Genomic DNA, 17,646 nt, shown 5'->3' with positions numbered 1-17,646 from the left:
GTAGAAACTTAAAGAAATTTATATTTCTATAAGAGACCTCAAGGAATAATTCATCATTTAGTCCTAACCTGCTTGTAAAACTGAAAGTCTTCTGTGCCATTCTCAATGTACCCCTGAGCTGATGAGGATTCAGGTTCAGTGGCTTGAAACTATTTTGGGCAGTCTTCCCAGCTGCCTTGAGAATCTGATTTAAGTTATTATTAGCTATGTCTTGGATTCTGCAATCTTGAAGACCCACTTCAAATTCCAGCCCTTCTGGAGAATGGCTCCCTGATGGCTTTTGGAATTCCATGCTCCTGAAGTATTTTGTCTATGTTCCTTTTATAGCAAGTATCACTTCATATTGTCACTATTTATGTGACTCTCTTCTACCTAAAACATTGACTTCTTAAGGGCACAAACTGTATCTTTGAAAAAATTTTCTTCTCTTTTTCTTTCCTGTTCCTTTTGGTGAATTTTCTTCTTTATTTTGGCAGTTTGTACTTCATGGTGGTGTCTTAGAGGCATTATGAAAATAAGATATTTTGAAATAAACCACATAATTGCCTAAACAAGCCATGTCCTATTTTATGGAATAGTACTTCATGGAATATGCTAAATTTCAAATCCCCAAATAATCCTGTAGACATTGTTCCAACCCAAGAGAGTAAGAACTCAGCCTGATTTTATTCTTAATATATCAACAGCCGAGCTATTTTTCATCCTTTTAGATATGGGGTTTCTAATAAAAATGGCTAACATATTTCATTAGCTTCTATGCACGACTTTGTACACATAAGATTATTCATCTTTAGAACAACTCTAGAAGATAAGTTTAATTCATTTCCATTATGCTAATAAGTAAACTAAAAGTCAGAGATGTGGGGAACTTGTTTAGTTGACAGTGCTAGGGTTTGGTTGCAGGGAATCATGACTACAAAGCCAGTACTCTTCCCACTAAATCATATTGTAGTTAAGTCTGTGGTGTGATCATAGTGATATTGTTATCCATGAAGACTGGATGTAGTCAATGAGAAAAGTGCTGGGCTGAGAACCAGCCAAACTGTTCAACCAGCATTTGGGTTCCAGAAGACATGCTCTTAGTGTTTTCTTCTTCATATTGTTTGTTGAACTCTTTTACTTAGTGTAGATTTAACTTTATAATGATTAAGTAGACTGAAAATAGATCTTTATAAAAATTGAGAGTGGGAATGTGAAAGGGAGGAGGAAGAAGTGTTGGAGCATGGGTGGGAGGGAGGGTAGGATAGAGAGTATCACCATGTTCCTAAATCTATATATATGAAATACATGAAATTTGTATAACTTAAATAAAATTAAAAAAAAGAAAAACAAACAAGCAAATAAAAAAGGAGACATGTTCTTACTTCTAGTACCTGCTGTTACCTAGATTTTCCCATTTTTTCCTATATCTCAGGTACCAGTGAAGTCTATGAATTTTCTTTACTAATGCCATTTATGATAATTTCCTTGAAGATTGCAAGTTAGAGAATTTAATGGAATAGCCTCAGTGAGTGTAAGACTAGCTATAAAGAGCTTAATATTCAGTCAGATCTGAGACATTCTTATACCCCCTCTATGATTCTCTATGATTCTCAAGGCAGCTGGGAAGACTGCCCAAAATAGTTTCGAGCCATTGAACCTGAATCCTCATCAGCTCAGGAGTACATTGAGAATGGCACAGAAGACTTTCAGCTTTACAAGCAGGTTAGGACTAACTGATGATTCTGTAGTTAGAGAAGTCACTCAGAGTTTGAAACACAAATGAGATGGCTTATACTCACTGCTAAACCACATTTACTTTCAGGTTTCATTTGTGCAGTACAGTGATGAGGTCAAATCTGAGTTCAAGCTGAATACCTACAACGACAAGGCCCAGGCCCTGGGAGCCCTCCAGAATATTAGGTACAGAGGAGGAAACACAAGAACAGGTACAATGAATCACAGGATGTAGACTGCACCCCCAAAGCATTTGGGATGGTAGAACAGAGTGTAAGACCTCACTGTAATATCTGACTTCTTATGAATTGGAAGTGTGGTTAAAGGTATTTTGGTGGTTTTCACTGAGGTGACACTAAGATGTTCCATGTCCTGCTCTGTAGGCAAGGCCCTCACATTTATCAAGGAGAAGGTCTTGACCTGGGAAAGTGGCATGAGGAAGAATGTCCCCAAGGTGCTGGTTGTGGTCACAGATGGTCGGTCTCAGGATGAGGTCAAGAAGGCAGCTTTTGTCATCCAGCAGTCAGGTAGGCATGGACATGAATTTGATTGTACTCATTATTTTAACAGTTTTTGATGTTCAGAAATGATTGTAAAAGACTAAAGTTGCTGATTTTACTTTATTGTTTCTATTCTACTCTGTAGCCTATACTTGTGTAATGTTAGTTTATATTTAAATTATAGAATGTCTTGGTCTTTGCTCAAAAATGACGTAGTATATTCTCTATAGAAGATGTGATTCCAGGTTTGTCGAGGGGGTAAATCAGATGTTACCACAGCTGCTTTCTGTAGCTGGAAGGCTACAGAAAACAATGACAATGGGATAATCTTAGAGCAGGCTTTTTTTTTCATAGCAGAAATGAATCTTGATGCTATTTCCTATGCAAGGAGCATCATTTTGGTGCTTTAGCTTCAGCTCATACTTGCAGATGCAGACCTAATACAGATTGCTGAAAAGTATACTGCAAAGGAGGAGTATTGAGGTCTCAGGAGGACATCTCGGGGCTAGATTTGCTAGCCAAACATCCTGAGGCTTGTGGCAACATTGCCCTTTGGATTATTTAGGATTACTACGTATGAAAATAGGAATTTACAGGACTTAAGATTAATACCTTTCTTCCACTCACTGCCTTAAGGAGGATCCAAAGTGGATATATTTTAGAAAATCCTATGCTATGTGTTATCTATTGTGGTAAATTGTAAGATGCTTCATTACATGAATTTTTCATCTGCATATATATGATTTTAATGGCTGGGTCTGGGCCAGGCTGAAGCTGGGAGCCAAGAGCTTTATCCAGGTCACCCACATGGGTACAGGGGCCCAAGCACTTGGGCCATCTTCCATTGCTTTCCCAAGCCATTAGCAGGGAGCTGGATTGGAAGTGGAGCAGCTGGAAATTGAACTGGTGTCCATATAGGATGCTAGTGCTGCAGACAGTGGCTTAACCCACTATACCATAGTTCCATCCCCTTCTTCTTTTCCTCCTTCTTCCTCTCTTCCTCTTCCTCTTTTTTCTCTTCATCCTCCTCTTCCCCTTTCTCCTTCTCCTCTTCTTCTTCCTCCTCCTTCTTCCCCTCTTCTTTTAAAGCTTGATTTATTTATTTGAAAGACAGAGTTAGACACACACACACACACACACACAGAGTGAGAGAGATGAAGAGAGATCTTCCATTGGCTGGAGCTGGGCCATTCCAAAGCCAGGAGCCAGGAGCTTCTTCTGGGTCTCCCACATGGGTTCAGGGGCCCAAGCACTTTGGCCATCTTTCGCTGCTTTCCCAGGTGCATGAGCAGGGAGCTGGATCGTAAGTGGAGCAGCTGGGACTTGAATTAGCACCCATATGAGATGCTGGCACCATAGGTGGCAGCTTTACCCACTACACCACAGTGCCAGCCTCAATTCAGTCTTCTTGAGATTGTTCTTTGCACTAATCTTTTTATAATTCATTGCCATTATGTTATATCACATTTGGGCAAATTTCTGCATATTTTAGACAACTAGCTGATTTAAATTTGTGGTTATGAATGCTTGGTAATCAAATTTCAGTGTATATAAAATTATAGTCCTTTTTTTGAGAGTGAAAAACTTGTTTATTTGTATTAGCCTAAGTAAAGAAATGTTTACTGCCAGTGGGAGTTGTGGATTCCATTTTGAAGGTGGCCAAAGTGCTGCTTTTGATCTTAAGTTTGTTGAGAAAATCAGTTGCAAAAATTCAAATTTAAAATAGCCCATTCTTGGTTTCTGAGTCACATAAGCTTCAGATGCTAATGGGATCTAAGAGAGCTGCAGAATTCATATGTACATTAGGACTGTGGGTCTGAGAAGGCAATGTACATGTCATAAAGTCTTTCTGTTATTAAAATATTCATCTTTTAATTGTCAGGATGTTATTTTAGATGATACAATGGATTGAGTTTTCTAAGTCAGAAAATAGAAATACTTGAAAAAATACATAGTCATCAGAAAGCACATATTTATTCATTAAAGATTGTTCGTGTAGAAAACATTTGCTCTATGCATAAAAAATCCCAGAATCATTTCTGCTCTATTTTGAATTGCTCAAACATAAAGGATGGGAAAAATATATGATTCACTCCAGAAATGCTGCTTTGCAGGATTCAGTGTCTTTGTAGTTGGTGTGGCTGATGTTGACTACAATGAGCTTGCCAACATTGCCAGCAAACCAAGTGAACGGCATGTGTTCATTGTGGATGACTTTGAATCCTTTGAGAAGATTGAGGACAACCTTATTACATTTGTTTGTGAAACCGCCACTTCAAGTAAGTCATGATCAACATAGATTCATAACTTTACTTGTCTTGAAAAATATTTATTTATAGACAATCTTTTATCCTATATGAGACCAAGTGTGTGCATAAATAGATCCTGGGAAAACAGTTGAGAAACTGATGAATCATTGTTCCATTGAGATCATGCTAAATGTGTGCTTGTCAGAAGTCCATTTTTAGACTTGAAGATGGAATATTCCTTGTATGGAGATAACTCATTTTACATGTTCTTTTCCCACTATCCTAATGCCTGTGATAGCTGGGTAAATTAACTTCTAGCTTAGAGTTGCATATATAGAAGCATTTCTCTGAGATTTAAGTTTTCCCTATTAGTAATCAATAGGTATTTGTGCTGTCAACATCTGAGCTTCAAGAGAGCAATGAGTCAACCAGTTTCTGTATGTGTGCTTCATAGAAATTCATTTGTTCATTTGATTTTAAAGTTTTTTTTTTTTTTTAATACCAAGGCCTGAAACTCAGCTGTTAAACTAGAGTGAAGGACTAAAGATTGATAAGTAAAACAGTTTATTCTCTTCTGTATCCATCAGTATCAATTTCTTTGGCTATTAGATAATGGAGATAATTTTGTGCCAGTTTAGAACCCTGATCCTTGGCAAAGTTTTGCTTTACAATTATAATCTTTCCCCTCCTTCAACATTATATTAAAACTCAGAACTGTGGTTCTAGGTGGCAATAGTGAGCAAACTTCAGTGGTCTCTTATGAAAACTTATTTGGAAAACTTATTTGGAGCTGTGTTGGTTAATTTGGGGCAGGGACTAGATTTGTCTAGCTATCCCAGGTATCCTGAATGTAGCCCTTTGTTATCCCTAACTCTGTGTGGGCCCAGGGTGAAAACAGATGCACATCTGTTATTGTTAGGTGTTGTTTGGGAGCTAGTGTGAGGCTTGGAGGCTTGCCAGAAGAGAAGGCTCAGGAGGGATGAGCTCCCTCCATCTTTTCAGGAACCTAAAATTCTTTGGGTGAAATTTTTTTTTAATATGCTGAAAAGCATATGAAAAATCTTCTCTTTAATTGTATTTTATTATTCATAAGAACATTATAAAATTATAATTGGACTAGAGAATATTCAGAAAATGTTTGTTACACTAGTTGATAGTATAATTTCTCCTGGTCTACAAGAAATAACTTATAAAAGGTTAGATTGGTAAGTTAGTTTTTAATAAATGAATGAACGATTTCATGACTTGAAATACATATAACACTACTTCCTGTGTGTATATATTTGTAAATCAGGTTGATGAATCATACACACTGTGTATTGCAGGTTGTCCTCTCATTTATTTGGATGGCTACACCTCACCAGGTAAGCATTTGTATCCTTGGGCAAATTTATTTCAAGATATAAGCAGTAAAATAACTAATGTACTAATTTTAATATTTTTTGATGTAAAGGTTTTAAGATGCTTGAAGCATACAACCTGACAGAAAAGAATTTTGCTTCTGTACAAGGCGTGTCTTTGGAGTCAGGGTCTTTTCCCAGCTACTCAGCTTACAGGCTTCAGAAGAATGCCTTTGTGAATCAGCCTACAGCGTAAGTGTGACACTTGGATGCTTTTTCTTATAATGAGCAAGGGATTCTTAGAATCTTTTGTGACTTCCTAAAATTTTAGAACTGTCGAGAGACTTCTTATGGATGACCCAGTTTGGGTTCTTTAAATTACAGTTGGGCCACTTGTCTTCCATCAGGTTTTACAGCAGTTCCCATGCAGGACACTAGGACTCAAACGTCTTTATTCCCAAACCCAAGAATCTTAGCGGGGTACCTCAGGATTATAGATAAGTGATCCTTTTGAATTTAAGGCTAGGATTGTAGTTTTTCTTGTAATAACAGAGGCTGTGAAAACAAGAAGACAACATACTATTTTGAGTATTTCTCCCTGTGGTTCAGAAGGACTGGATGGAGGAGCAGGCATTTAATGTACCAGTTACAACACCAGTTAGTGTTCTCCATTGGAGTGCCTTGGGTTAAATTCCCAGCTCATGCTCCATACCCCAGCTTCCTGCCAGAGCATGTACTGGAGGCAGCAGTGAGCACTTAAGTATTTGGGTTCCTGCCACCTATGTGGGAGAACAGGGTTGTGTCCTGATTCCCAGCGTTAGCTCTGGCTTAGCCCCTGTAATTTCAGGGATTTGGGGAAAGAATTAGTGTATGGGAGTGTGCTGTCTTTCTCTTTCTCTCTTCCCCATGCCTCCCTCATATATATATATATATATATATTTTTTTTTAAGGAGGTACATATATATACATATGTGTGTATATATATAAATATGTATGAAGAGCTGGACAGAATATATGCAGATGAGAGCATGCATTCTTTTTACTGATTCAGACCTCTGGAAAATGAAAGACCATGGTAGTTCCGCTTGTCCATGAGCAGAGATGTTAGTTTTTATTGGATAATATTGTAACCATCTGTTGAGTAGCTCTAGATGTTATTTTACTTCATGAGAGTTTGACCTGGACATGATAACCAAAATATGTATTTCTTATTCATTAAAACGAAAACTTTTTATGTTGAAAAATATGGGTTTGGCATCTTATGGAGAGAAAAGAACAAGAAGAAATAAAACTTTCAGAAACTTAGGACAGTATCAGAAAATGATGTCTGAAATTTGAAATGCTCTGGGAAAGCTAGTGGAAAATCAGAATAAAACCAAAGCTAATTTATTTTAAGGAGGTACATATTGTTTTGTTGTAGTTTGACCACATTGTAAGTTCCTACTCTTTCATGGTTAGTGAAACAGGTTCAAAGTTCTAGGTTTTCCAGTGAATTTAATTCCTTCAGCTACCTCAAGCTATGATTCCTACCTTTAATTTATTGTGTATTATTAATAAAGTTTATGATAAATTAAGTTAATTTAGCTGGTTTTAATGGCAAGAGAGAGGACTTTTGACTAAAATGAAAGAAACATAAATATAATGCAGCTGTATTTTAAAAGCACTGGTTAACTAAGGAATGAGAGAAAATGGGCCAGGTAAGAGATGAGTTAATGTGGAGGAAATATTGTTTTCACATGGAATGTTATAAAGATAGTTTTTGAACACATAAAAGCCATCCTGCCACTTTCCCTAGAGCCTATATTTGAGGCCAGAAGGCAGCAGTTTAGTGCAGAAGTACTGGTGGCATGGCTCTCAGACATGGGCCCCCAGAGACATTCTGAGCCTTCTGCCAAAATTCCTGGAGGAATAACTTCTTTTCTGTCCAAGAGTTGATTATCTAGGCCTTTTTCCTACCTTCAGGGAGAAAGTGTTATGTGGTCTCAGGCAGAAAATCAACAATTCAGCTTCAGAGGTTACCCCAGGACAATGATGGATTTGACTCTGTAAGGACACAGGGGACCAACTTTTTTGTCTCATGTCTTAGAGCCAAAAAACCTTTCTTTTTAATTGAACCATATCCTTTTATCATCACTAAACATTTGCACATGTCCATGGACTTAACATTTAAAATTGCTTTTATTTTTGGGAATCATGAGCTTCTTGAGTGATTTATTTGACTACAAGGGAGGAACTGGGAAGTGCAAAAACTATTAGTGATAGAGCAATATCAACAGTGTAATCTGTTTTACCTATGATTTCATCCTGTTGGCGTTAGAAATTAAGTATAATTAGCAAGATTCACTCTCTTTAGATGATACCTGCAGCTACAATGCTTACCATTCTAAGATTATTATATAATTTTATAATCCTCTATGTGTCTAGAAGAAATTTGTTATTATCAGTAAGATTAAAGTAAGATAAAGTGAGCATGAATATGGTAATTTCCCCAGATTTTTGTCACTTTATCAGATGATAAGTAATTTATTACCACTTACATCATGGCTCTTTAGTGTTTGTTCTTTTGATGTATTTCCTAAATTTTCTTCCTAACATGGAGTGACACATTATTATAAATAGCCTCTGATACTACCATACTAAGATTCTGTTCCAAAGATTTAAATGTATCTGTTTCTGATGATAAGTCCTTATTTATTTGTTTGTTTTTATTTATTTTGTTTTATCTAATAGAGACCTACACCCGAATGGACTTCCTCCTTCATACACGATTATATTACTGTTCAGACTTCTTCCAGAAACTCCCAATGACCCTTTTGCAATTTGGCAAATCACAGACAGAGACTACAAACCACAAGTTGGAGTGATTGCAGATCGTAAGGATTTTTATCTTCTTTTAAGGCATATGGATACAGTTTTTTCTTTTAAGATTTATTTATTTATTTTAAAAATCAGAGTTACAAAGAGAGGAGGTGCGTGCGTGCATGCATGTGCGTGCGCGCACACACACACACACACACGGAAACACACAGATCTTCCATCTGCCGGTTCACTCCCCAAATAGCCACAACAGCTGGACTAGGCTGAAGCCAGGAGCCAGGATTCCTTTGGGTCTCCCACATGGGTGACAGGGGTTCAGACACTTTTCCAGGCACATTAGTGGAGCAGCTGGGACATGAACTGGTGCCCATATGGGGTTCCTTGCTATACCACAACACTGGCTCCACATACGTAGTTTTAATTATGTCTTACATTTCCTTCTCTCTTGTCTATGGACACCTTCTGAATTTTTATATTTACCTGATATATGCCTTTTGTTTGGACTTTTCTAGATATAACAATTGTATTTTATCACATATGAAGCTATCACATTTTCTGAAATCTCTCTGAATTATTTGCTAATACTTTCAATAAAGTATACCATGCATGTGATCTAATAACCATTTTATGTTGATTACAGCTTCAAGCAAGACATTATCATTCTTTAACAAAGATACAAGAGGCGAGGTGCAAACTGTTACATTTGACACAGATGAAGTAAAGACGTTATTTTATGGAAGTTTTCATAAGGTAAAAATGTGAGATTGTCTGAGTCTTATTTCAGAGCAAAGAATATTACTTAAAAATTAAAACTAATTTCTTTTTATTATTTCTTAAAATGTTATGCTAAATGCTAAGATCATAGATATACATTTTTAAAAATATATTCATTTTATAGAATTAAATTAATTCAAATAAATAATTTAAAAATAAAGTGACAGTTTTACTGATAAAAAGATAAATATTATTAATATTTGATATATTTCCTTTTAAATATTTTTAAAAATTTTTAGCTAATAACAATTTTACATATTTCTGGGATGCTGTATGATGTTTTGATATACATATACTTTGCTTACTGTTCAAATCAGAGCAAGCAAATCTGTATCCTCATTTATTATTCTTTATATGAAAATATCCAAAAAAATGTTTTCTCTTAAACAAAAAAATTATAGTACATTAGGATTATCTGTAGTCACCCTATTATGCAAGAATAGAACACCAACTCTTCTTTGTCCTGTATAATTATAAGTAGCACTTGTTAATCAACCTCTCCCCAATTCTCCTAGTCCCTGGTAACCATCATTCTACTCTCAACTTCTATGAGTTTGATTTTTTTTTTGATTATGTGTGAGATCTTATAATTGTCTTTTTGTTCTTGGTTTATTTCACTTAACCTAATGACTTGCAGTTCCATCCTTTTTGTTGTGAGTGACAGAATATAATGCTTTTTTATGGCTCAGTATGTATCACATTTTCTATATTCATTTACCAGTTGATGGACACTTAGGTTGTTTCCATTTCTTGGCTATTGTGAATAGGGTTGCATTTAACATCAGGATACAGATTCCTTTTTAAGAGATTGGTTTCATTTCTTTTTTATATTACATTTTGATGTATTTTCAATGCTCATATCTTCTAAACATTTGCATCATTATATATGATACTGTTCACCTATTTTTATACTTACCATTTTATTTATTTTTAAGAATTATTGGTTTATTTATTTGAGGGGGCGAGAGAGGGAGAAGGAGAGGAAAAGGGAGAGAGAGAGAGAGAGAGAAAGAGAGAGAGAGAGAGAGAGAGAGAAAGAGAAAGAGATCCTCTGGTTCACTTCTCCAAATGTTTGCAACAGCCAGAGCTGGGCCTGGCCAAAGCCAGGCATTTGTAATTCAATCTGAGTCTTCCACATGTGTGGCTGGGACCCAAAGACTTGGGCCGTCACCTACTGCTTCCTAGGGTGCACGTAAGTTGGAAGCTGAATCAGAAGCAGAGTGGAGAATCAAACATAGGTACCCCTATATGGGATGCAGGCATCCAAAGAGGTGTCATAACAGCTGAGCCAAATGTCTACCACATGAATCAAATTCTTGATTAGGATAGTAAAGGGCTGTCCTTATTGAGCTCAAAGGAACTTTAATAAGCTTACTGATGGTAACTTAAAAAAGTAATAAATGAAAACCAAAAATCTCTAAGTAAAATAGTATATACCTAGTAACTTCAACAAATTCATGGGAAATGCATATTATGAAAAATTATCTATAGTTTTCAAAACTTTTTAGCAAATAAACATACCTTTCAATTTAACTTTCCATGAAATTTGGACATACCCTCTTTTTTTTTAATTAAACTTTTATTTAATGAATATAAATTTCCAAAGTACAGCTTATGGGTTACAATGGCTTCCCCCTCCCAAAACTTCCCTCCCACCCACAACCCTCCCCTTTCCCGCTCCCTCTCCCCTTCCAATCACATCATGATTCATTTTCAATTCTCTTTATATACAGAAGATCAGTTTAGTATATATTAGGTAACGATTTCAACAGTTTGCCCCCACATAGTAACACAAAGTGAAAAAAAATACTGTTGGAGTACTAGTTATAGCATTGAATAAGAGTGTACAGCACATTAAAGACAAAGATCCTACATAATATTTTTTAAAAAATTAATTAATTTTCTATGCCATTTCCAATTTAACACCAGGTTTTTTTTTTTCATTTCCAATTATCTTTATATACAGAAGATCGATTCAGTATATAATTAGTAAAGATCTCATCAGTTTGTACCCACACAGAAACACAAAGTGTAAAAATACTGTTTCAGTACTAGTTATAGCATCACTGCACATTAGACAACACATTAAGGACAGATCCCACATGGGGTGTAAGTACACAGTGACTCCTGTTGCTGACTTAACAATTTGACACTCCTGTTCATGGCGTCAGTAATCTCCCTAGGCTCTAGTCATGAGTTGCCAGGGCTATGGAAGCCTTTAGAGTTCGCTGACTTTGATCTTACTCCGCTAGGGTCATAGTCAAAGTGGAAGTTCTCTCCTCTCTTCAGAGAAAGGTACCTCCTTCTTTGATGGCCCCGTTCTTTCCACTGGGATCTCACTCACAGAGATCTTTCATTTAGGTCTTCTTCTTTTTTTTTTTTTTTCCATGGTATCTTGGCTTTTCATGCCTACAATACTCTCATGGGCTCTTCAGCCAGTGGACATACCCTCTTAAAAGGCTTTATCTACTTAAAAACTTCCATGAAGTACAGTGAAATAAATGTCTCATTAGGAAAGCATATTCTGGTTTGGTGAATATAATTGGCTTTAACTGATCCTTATCCAACAATAGATGTTGGATCTGGCAACGTTTATTTGAGATTTTTTGGCTCATTGATACAACTACTAAACGTACATTTGAGTAACTTACTGAAAAGTATTTACTTTTTCTTTTTCTTTTTTTTTAACTTTTATTTAATGAATATAAATTTCCAAAGTACAGTTAGGCCGGCGCCGTGGCTCAACAGGCTAATCTTCCGCCTAGTGGCGCCGGCACACCGGTTTCTAGTCCAGGTCGGGGCGCCGGATTCTGTCCCGGTTGCCCATCTTCCAGGCCAGCTCTCTGCTGTGGCCCGGGAAGGCAGTGGAGGATGGCCCAAGTGCTTGGACCCTGCACCCCATGGGAGACCAGGATAAGCGCCTGGCTCCTGCCATCGGATCAGTGCGGTGCGCCAGCCGCAGCGCACCGGCCGCGGTGGCCATTGGAGGGTGAACCAACGGCAAAAGGAAGACCTTTCTCTCTGTCTCTCTCTCTCACTATCCACTCTGCCTGTCAAAAATAAAATAAATAAATAAATAAATAAATAAAGTAAGTATAGTTAATGGATTACAATGGCTTCCCCCCCCCCATAACTTCCTTCCCACCCGCAACCCTCCCCTTTCCTGCTCCCTCTCCCCTTCCATTCACATCAAGATTCGTTTTCAATTCTCTTTATATACAGAAGATCAATTTAGTATATATTAAGTAAAGATTTCAACAGTTTGCACCCACATAGAAACACAAAGTGAAAAATACTGTTTGAGTACTAGTTATAGCATTAAATCACAATGTACAGCACATTAAAGGCAGAGATCCTACATGAGGAGTAAGTGCACAGTGACTCCTGTTGTTGATTTAACAAATTGACATGCTTGTTTATGGCATCAGTAATCACCCTAGGCTCTTGTCATGAGTTGCCAAGGCTATGGAAGCCTTTTGAGTTCACCGAATCTGATCATATTTAGACAAGGTTATAGTCAAAGTGGAAGTTTTCTCCTCCCTTCAGAGAAAGGTACCTCCTTCTTTAATGACCTGTTCTTTCCACTGGGATCTCACTCGCAGAGATCTTTCATTTAGGTTTTTTTTTTTTTCAGAGTGTTTTGGCTTTCCATGCCTGAAATTTATTTTTCTTTATACTCTCTGAAGCTATTGAAAATATTCTGAACAGTATTAGTAGTTGATATTTTGAAATTTCTAACTTTTATCGAATGCTTTATTGTATTTGAGTCAAAAAAATGGAAGCGGACGACACTGTGTTAAGTGAAACAAGTCAGGCACAAAGAAAAACAAATATTTCCCATTCCACTGATACGTGGAAGTTAAAAAGTTGATCTCAGAGCAGTAGAGAGTATAATAAGGGTTACCAGAGCTTGGGAAGGGTGTGGGAGAGTAATGGATGGAGCACAGAGGTGCAGTTAGATAACAGGAATAACTCCTAGGGCTTATAACACAGGAGGATAATTATGGCTGACCGAAATTGATTTTATATTTTAAAATAGCTAGTAGAGAGAATTTTGAATGTTGCCAACACAATGAAATAGTAAATGTTGGAGATGATGGATACAATTACTTGATCTGATCATTACACTTTGTATACATGTATTGAGATGTCACACTGTACACCACTAATATGTGCAACTAGTATATGTCAATTAAAAGTAAAAATATATTTTAAAAAGCAGCATTTTTCTAGAGATCTATAGTGATAGTCATTAATTACTGCAAATCAAGGTAATTTTTTTAAACCTTCCCTTCTTGACACACCACTTGGTTTCCCATTGAGGCGTTTGCATTCTTTGGTTTCATACATTGCCTCTTCTTCCTGTCTTCTCCCCAGCAGGTTCACCATCTTCCTTTAAAAATAATCCATGCTTTTCCAGCTGCTCCTTTCCTTTATCTCAATGATCATTTTCTCCCCCATTCTTTGACCTGATTCTTTTTCTTTAGGGATCTTAGTGAGATGTCAGTATATTTAAGATGTATGAGTATAACGTGATGTTAGGATATACATTATGGAATGATCTCCAGAACCAAGCTACTCAGCATAGTCATTATCTCCATATAGTCACTGTGTCATGTGTTAGTGAATGTGAAAGATATAGTTTAAGAGCTAGCTTCTTAGCAAATTTCAAGTGTATAATACACTTCCCTATTACTTTAACCCATTCTCATTTCTCTCATCATTCAAACATTACCTTCAGTCACTACTCAACTATTTTACATGCATTTCTAAGCCAAGGATTCAAGCACTCATTTCACTTTTCATCTATTTCCTGAATGGAAGTTCTTCACCTTGGTGTGAGAATGAATAGTAGTCCAAGAGAAGAAAATCAACAACAGGGAGAGGGCCCTCCGGAGAGAAAATAGCTAAAATAGTGAATGACAGACAGTTACTGCTTCTTATGAATTCTCTTGTAAAACTTTATTTGTGTTTGCTTTGTATTGTTAACAGAGGATATGGATCCATATGAGAAATCTGTGATAAGGGGAAAAACTAGAATAGGTGAAAAACACACTTTTAGGGAATGGCAGAACCTAGGGAGGGGTTTGAACGACAAGAGAGTCCCTATTTCTTTCTCCTAGTCTATGGCCAACAAAGTTTGACAGTTGGGAAACAGGTTGGTTACCCTCATTATGTGGAACAATGATCTATATCTGAAGAGCTCAATCTAAAATATAACATGTGTTTAAAATACAATAAAACACACTGAACAAATTATAGCAAAATGTGCTTTTAGGACGTGCTTCTTTATGGTTAGCAATGAATGACAAGTATACTTAGAATAATTCAGATACAAATTAAAACAGTTTTGGCTTGAAAAAATTCTTTTGGATATTGTGGTTTCTCAAATACTTTGTGAATGTTTGCTTCTGTGGTTGTTCAGATAACAGCCAATAAAATAGTTTTAGTTATTAGATAATAAACATCCTAGAAATGCTTGTATGATATTCTTGAATTCCACATTAGTTGATTCTTCTGGGGGCATGTAAACTTTATTTTTAGTAAGCTATGCATCCTTTTATATAAAAGTAATATAAACTCACTTTATCATAGATATGTGAATTAATGTTTTGGTGGAGATTCCATGTGGGAAAAAGAGTTAGTTAAAAAATAAAAATTTAGAAATTGTTCTTATGCTATTGACTAGAGGGAATTTGTGTTCCTTTTAACTTGCTGCCAAACTTTTCGTTACAATTATCAAGGACATTCTTGTGTATTTGTGCTGTGATAACTGGAAACTATGAGCATAGCTATTGAGTTAAGGACTACCCACAGCCATTCTTTATATTGTTGCAACATAAATGTTTAATTAATTATCTGTTTTAGTAGATTTCTTAACATTCTGTGTCTTCAAAATCAATCAACATAAGCTTCTTCCCTTGAAAGGAAATAGAATCCTAAATTCTATTGATTTCCAGAGTTGAATTTCTATAGAAGACATGCTAGTTTTTTACTAGCATGCTAGTTTTTTATCTAGATGGCATGAAGGTTCTCTATGGCTGAGATTATGAAATAACAAGCTAAGAATTGAATTTAGCAAGGTCAGTGGAAGACATATGAGGCTCCTTTGTACTCTGTATAAGATCTGAGAGATTTATTAACTCTACTTGGATAGTTCTTTATAAAGTCATTTCATCCACTACATCCTCTCTAGTCATCTCAATAATATTACCTGATGGGGAAACAAGAAACTATGCATGTGTATGTGGACAAGGGAAACAGACCCAGAGAGGTTCAATGGTTGTCTCACTTCATTTTATTATTAATTGACATCATGGACATTGTAACCTGGTTCTTGGATTTTTAGTTCTTGATTTGGGAACAAGAATGGCTTAAAAAGCACTTTTTAAACATTTGTGGTCTGAAATATGCAGAAGTTGGCTAATTTTTTAACAGAAATTTTACAATGGAAACATTATCTTTTTAGGTTCATATTGTAGTGACTTCAAAAAGTGTTAAGATTTATATCGACTGCTATGAAATTATAGAAAAAGACATCCAAGAAGCTGGGAATATCACTACTGATGGTTTTGAAATTCTTGGGAAACTTCTTAAAGGGGAGAAGAAGTCAGCCACAGTAAGGAATGCGTTTTTGTTTTTCTTGGTACTTTTGTTAAGATTGATATGACATTTTCTAAATAGTGCAGCAACTTTTTTTTTTTTCAATTAGTTTTAAATTGCCAAAGTTGTTAGGTTGATACTCCGGAAAAATTAGACTGAGAAAGTATGCTACTAATAGAACATAATAATGTACTTTACCACTAGAAAGAAAATAAGGTGTCCAAGCACCAGAGAACACCATGTAGTCATATTGAAGCAACACCAAATTGGAGAGAGCAATGCAAACAGTTGCCAGCATACCCAGTGAAATCTACACAAGTTCCTTTTCTGTTCTTCAGAGATAATAGCTGTTAATACAGATTTGTGCAATCAGATCATTAAGTGTTTGTGGACACGAGCTAACAAGAGTCACTGGAGCCTGTCTGTGTTCACTCAGAGGAGTCACCCATCTGTCTCAGAAGGATCAGTGTAATAGGGCAGCCAACTGACTGCATTCATCTCAGTGTCCCTGCATCACGTTTAGGCTGCAGCATGCCAGCTTTTCTTAGAATGCTGTCTAGTCATAAAGATTTAAATCTTAAGTGTTTACTGTACTTGGCTAATTAAGCTCATAATAAATGTCAATTAACAAGCATATCCTAAAAGCAAAGCTAATCTCCTTTGGTTTCTACCATTATTTTAAAAATAGCATTATTTATTTAATTTAGTTTTAGCTTCTGTGTACATGATTTTTCTTCTAGACTCAAAAGGGAAATTTTTATTTCACAATATAAAAACAAGGCATTCAAATGGAAGATAATAATGATTAAAGTCCATTTTGTTGACTGTTGAAGTTATTTTTTAATTTAATATTCAATAGAACAATGATATCTGGTTTTTAAAAATAATTACTATGTCAAAACTTTTTATTTTTTTGTCAAAAGAGATTTGTTTTTAAACTGTAGAAGAAAACAAAGCATATGCCACAGTGAGATAGTTTGGTTGAGGATCATCAGAAAAGTTATTAATTCCTAAGTAACAATTTCTGAAAAGAAGAGAGTTGATTGTATAAAAAGTAAGGAATGGTCTCTTTATTTTTCTACAAAGATAAACTCTTAATAGTTGGCTTAAATATATGTAATTTTCAAATTCATTTAAATGTAGAAATTAATATTCTAATGAATCACAACCAAATTCACTTAAGGACTTCATTTTAGCCAAGGAAGTGAACCAAGAGTGGAAATTTCACATATGTCTCTCACTTTACTACCTCTTTCTCTTAGGCACATGTTACTGTGTAGTTTCCTGTGAACAAATAATCACATTGATCTCAAAGACTAGCTCCCTTGAAGGAATCTGTGTGAGAAACTGGAAAAGATTAAAATGTGGAAATGTTGAAATATTTTCATGCATCTTTAGTTGCTGTTGCTGTTGGTTGTTTGCAGTTCCAAATCCAGAACTTTGACATTGTCTGCAGCCCAGTGTGGACCAGCAGAGACAGATGCTGTGATATTCCCTCACGGGTGAGTATAATGGAATTCAATTCTGTTGTAGTGTATCGATAGTCTCCAGGAATAACCACTGTGATGCAGACAGTGTGGGAGAGGAAGCTGCACTCAGTAGCTGCATGTCCAGAATGGAGCCAAGGGATACCCAATTTGCGTGCTC

At 36.1% G+C, this 17,646-nt stretch overlaps 1 protein-coding gene across 3 annotated transcripts in view; it reads left to right on the top strand.

Annotated features, from left to right (window-relative positions):
• The window catches only part of COL12A1 (collagen type XII alpha 1 chain), a 125,458-nt gene that overhangs the window by 87,183 nt on the left and 20,629 nt on the right, over nt 1–17,646 (top strand). For all 3 annotated transcript variants that reach the window (XM_062186369.1, XM_062186368.1, XM_062186371.1), the window contains 9 exons: nt 1,805–1,928; nt 2,100–2,243; nt 4,331–4,495; nt 5,791–5,829; nt 5,919–6,057; nt 8,536–8,678; nt 9,263–9,372; nt 15,866–16,015; nt 17,424–17,501. In XM_062186369.1, the coding sequence (XP_062042353.1) occupies nt 1,805–1,928; nt 2,100–2,243; nt 4,331–4,495; nt 5,791–5,829; nt 5,919–6,057; nt 8,536–8,678; nt 9,263–9,372; nt 15,866–16,015; nt 17,424–17,501 (1,092 nt within the window). The remainder of the gene's footprint in view (nt 1–1,804; nt 1,929–2,099; nt 2,244–4,330; nt 4,496–5,790; nt 5,830–5,918; nt 6,058–8,535; nt 8,679–9,262; nt 9,373–15,865; nt 16,016–17,423; nt 17,502–17,646) is intronic.

This window comes from Lepus europaeus, chromosome 3 (assembly GCF_033115175.1).
Source record: "Lepus europaeus isolate LE1 chromosome 3, mLepTim1.pri, whole genome shotgun sequence".
NCBI lineage: Eukaryota > Metazoa > Chordata > Mammalia > Lagomorpha > Leporidae > Lepus > Lepus europaeus.
Note: the sequence above shows the minus strand (reverse complement) of the source record. Positions and strands in the feature narration are given on the sequence as shown.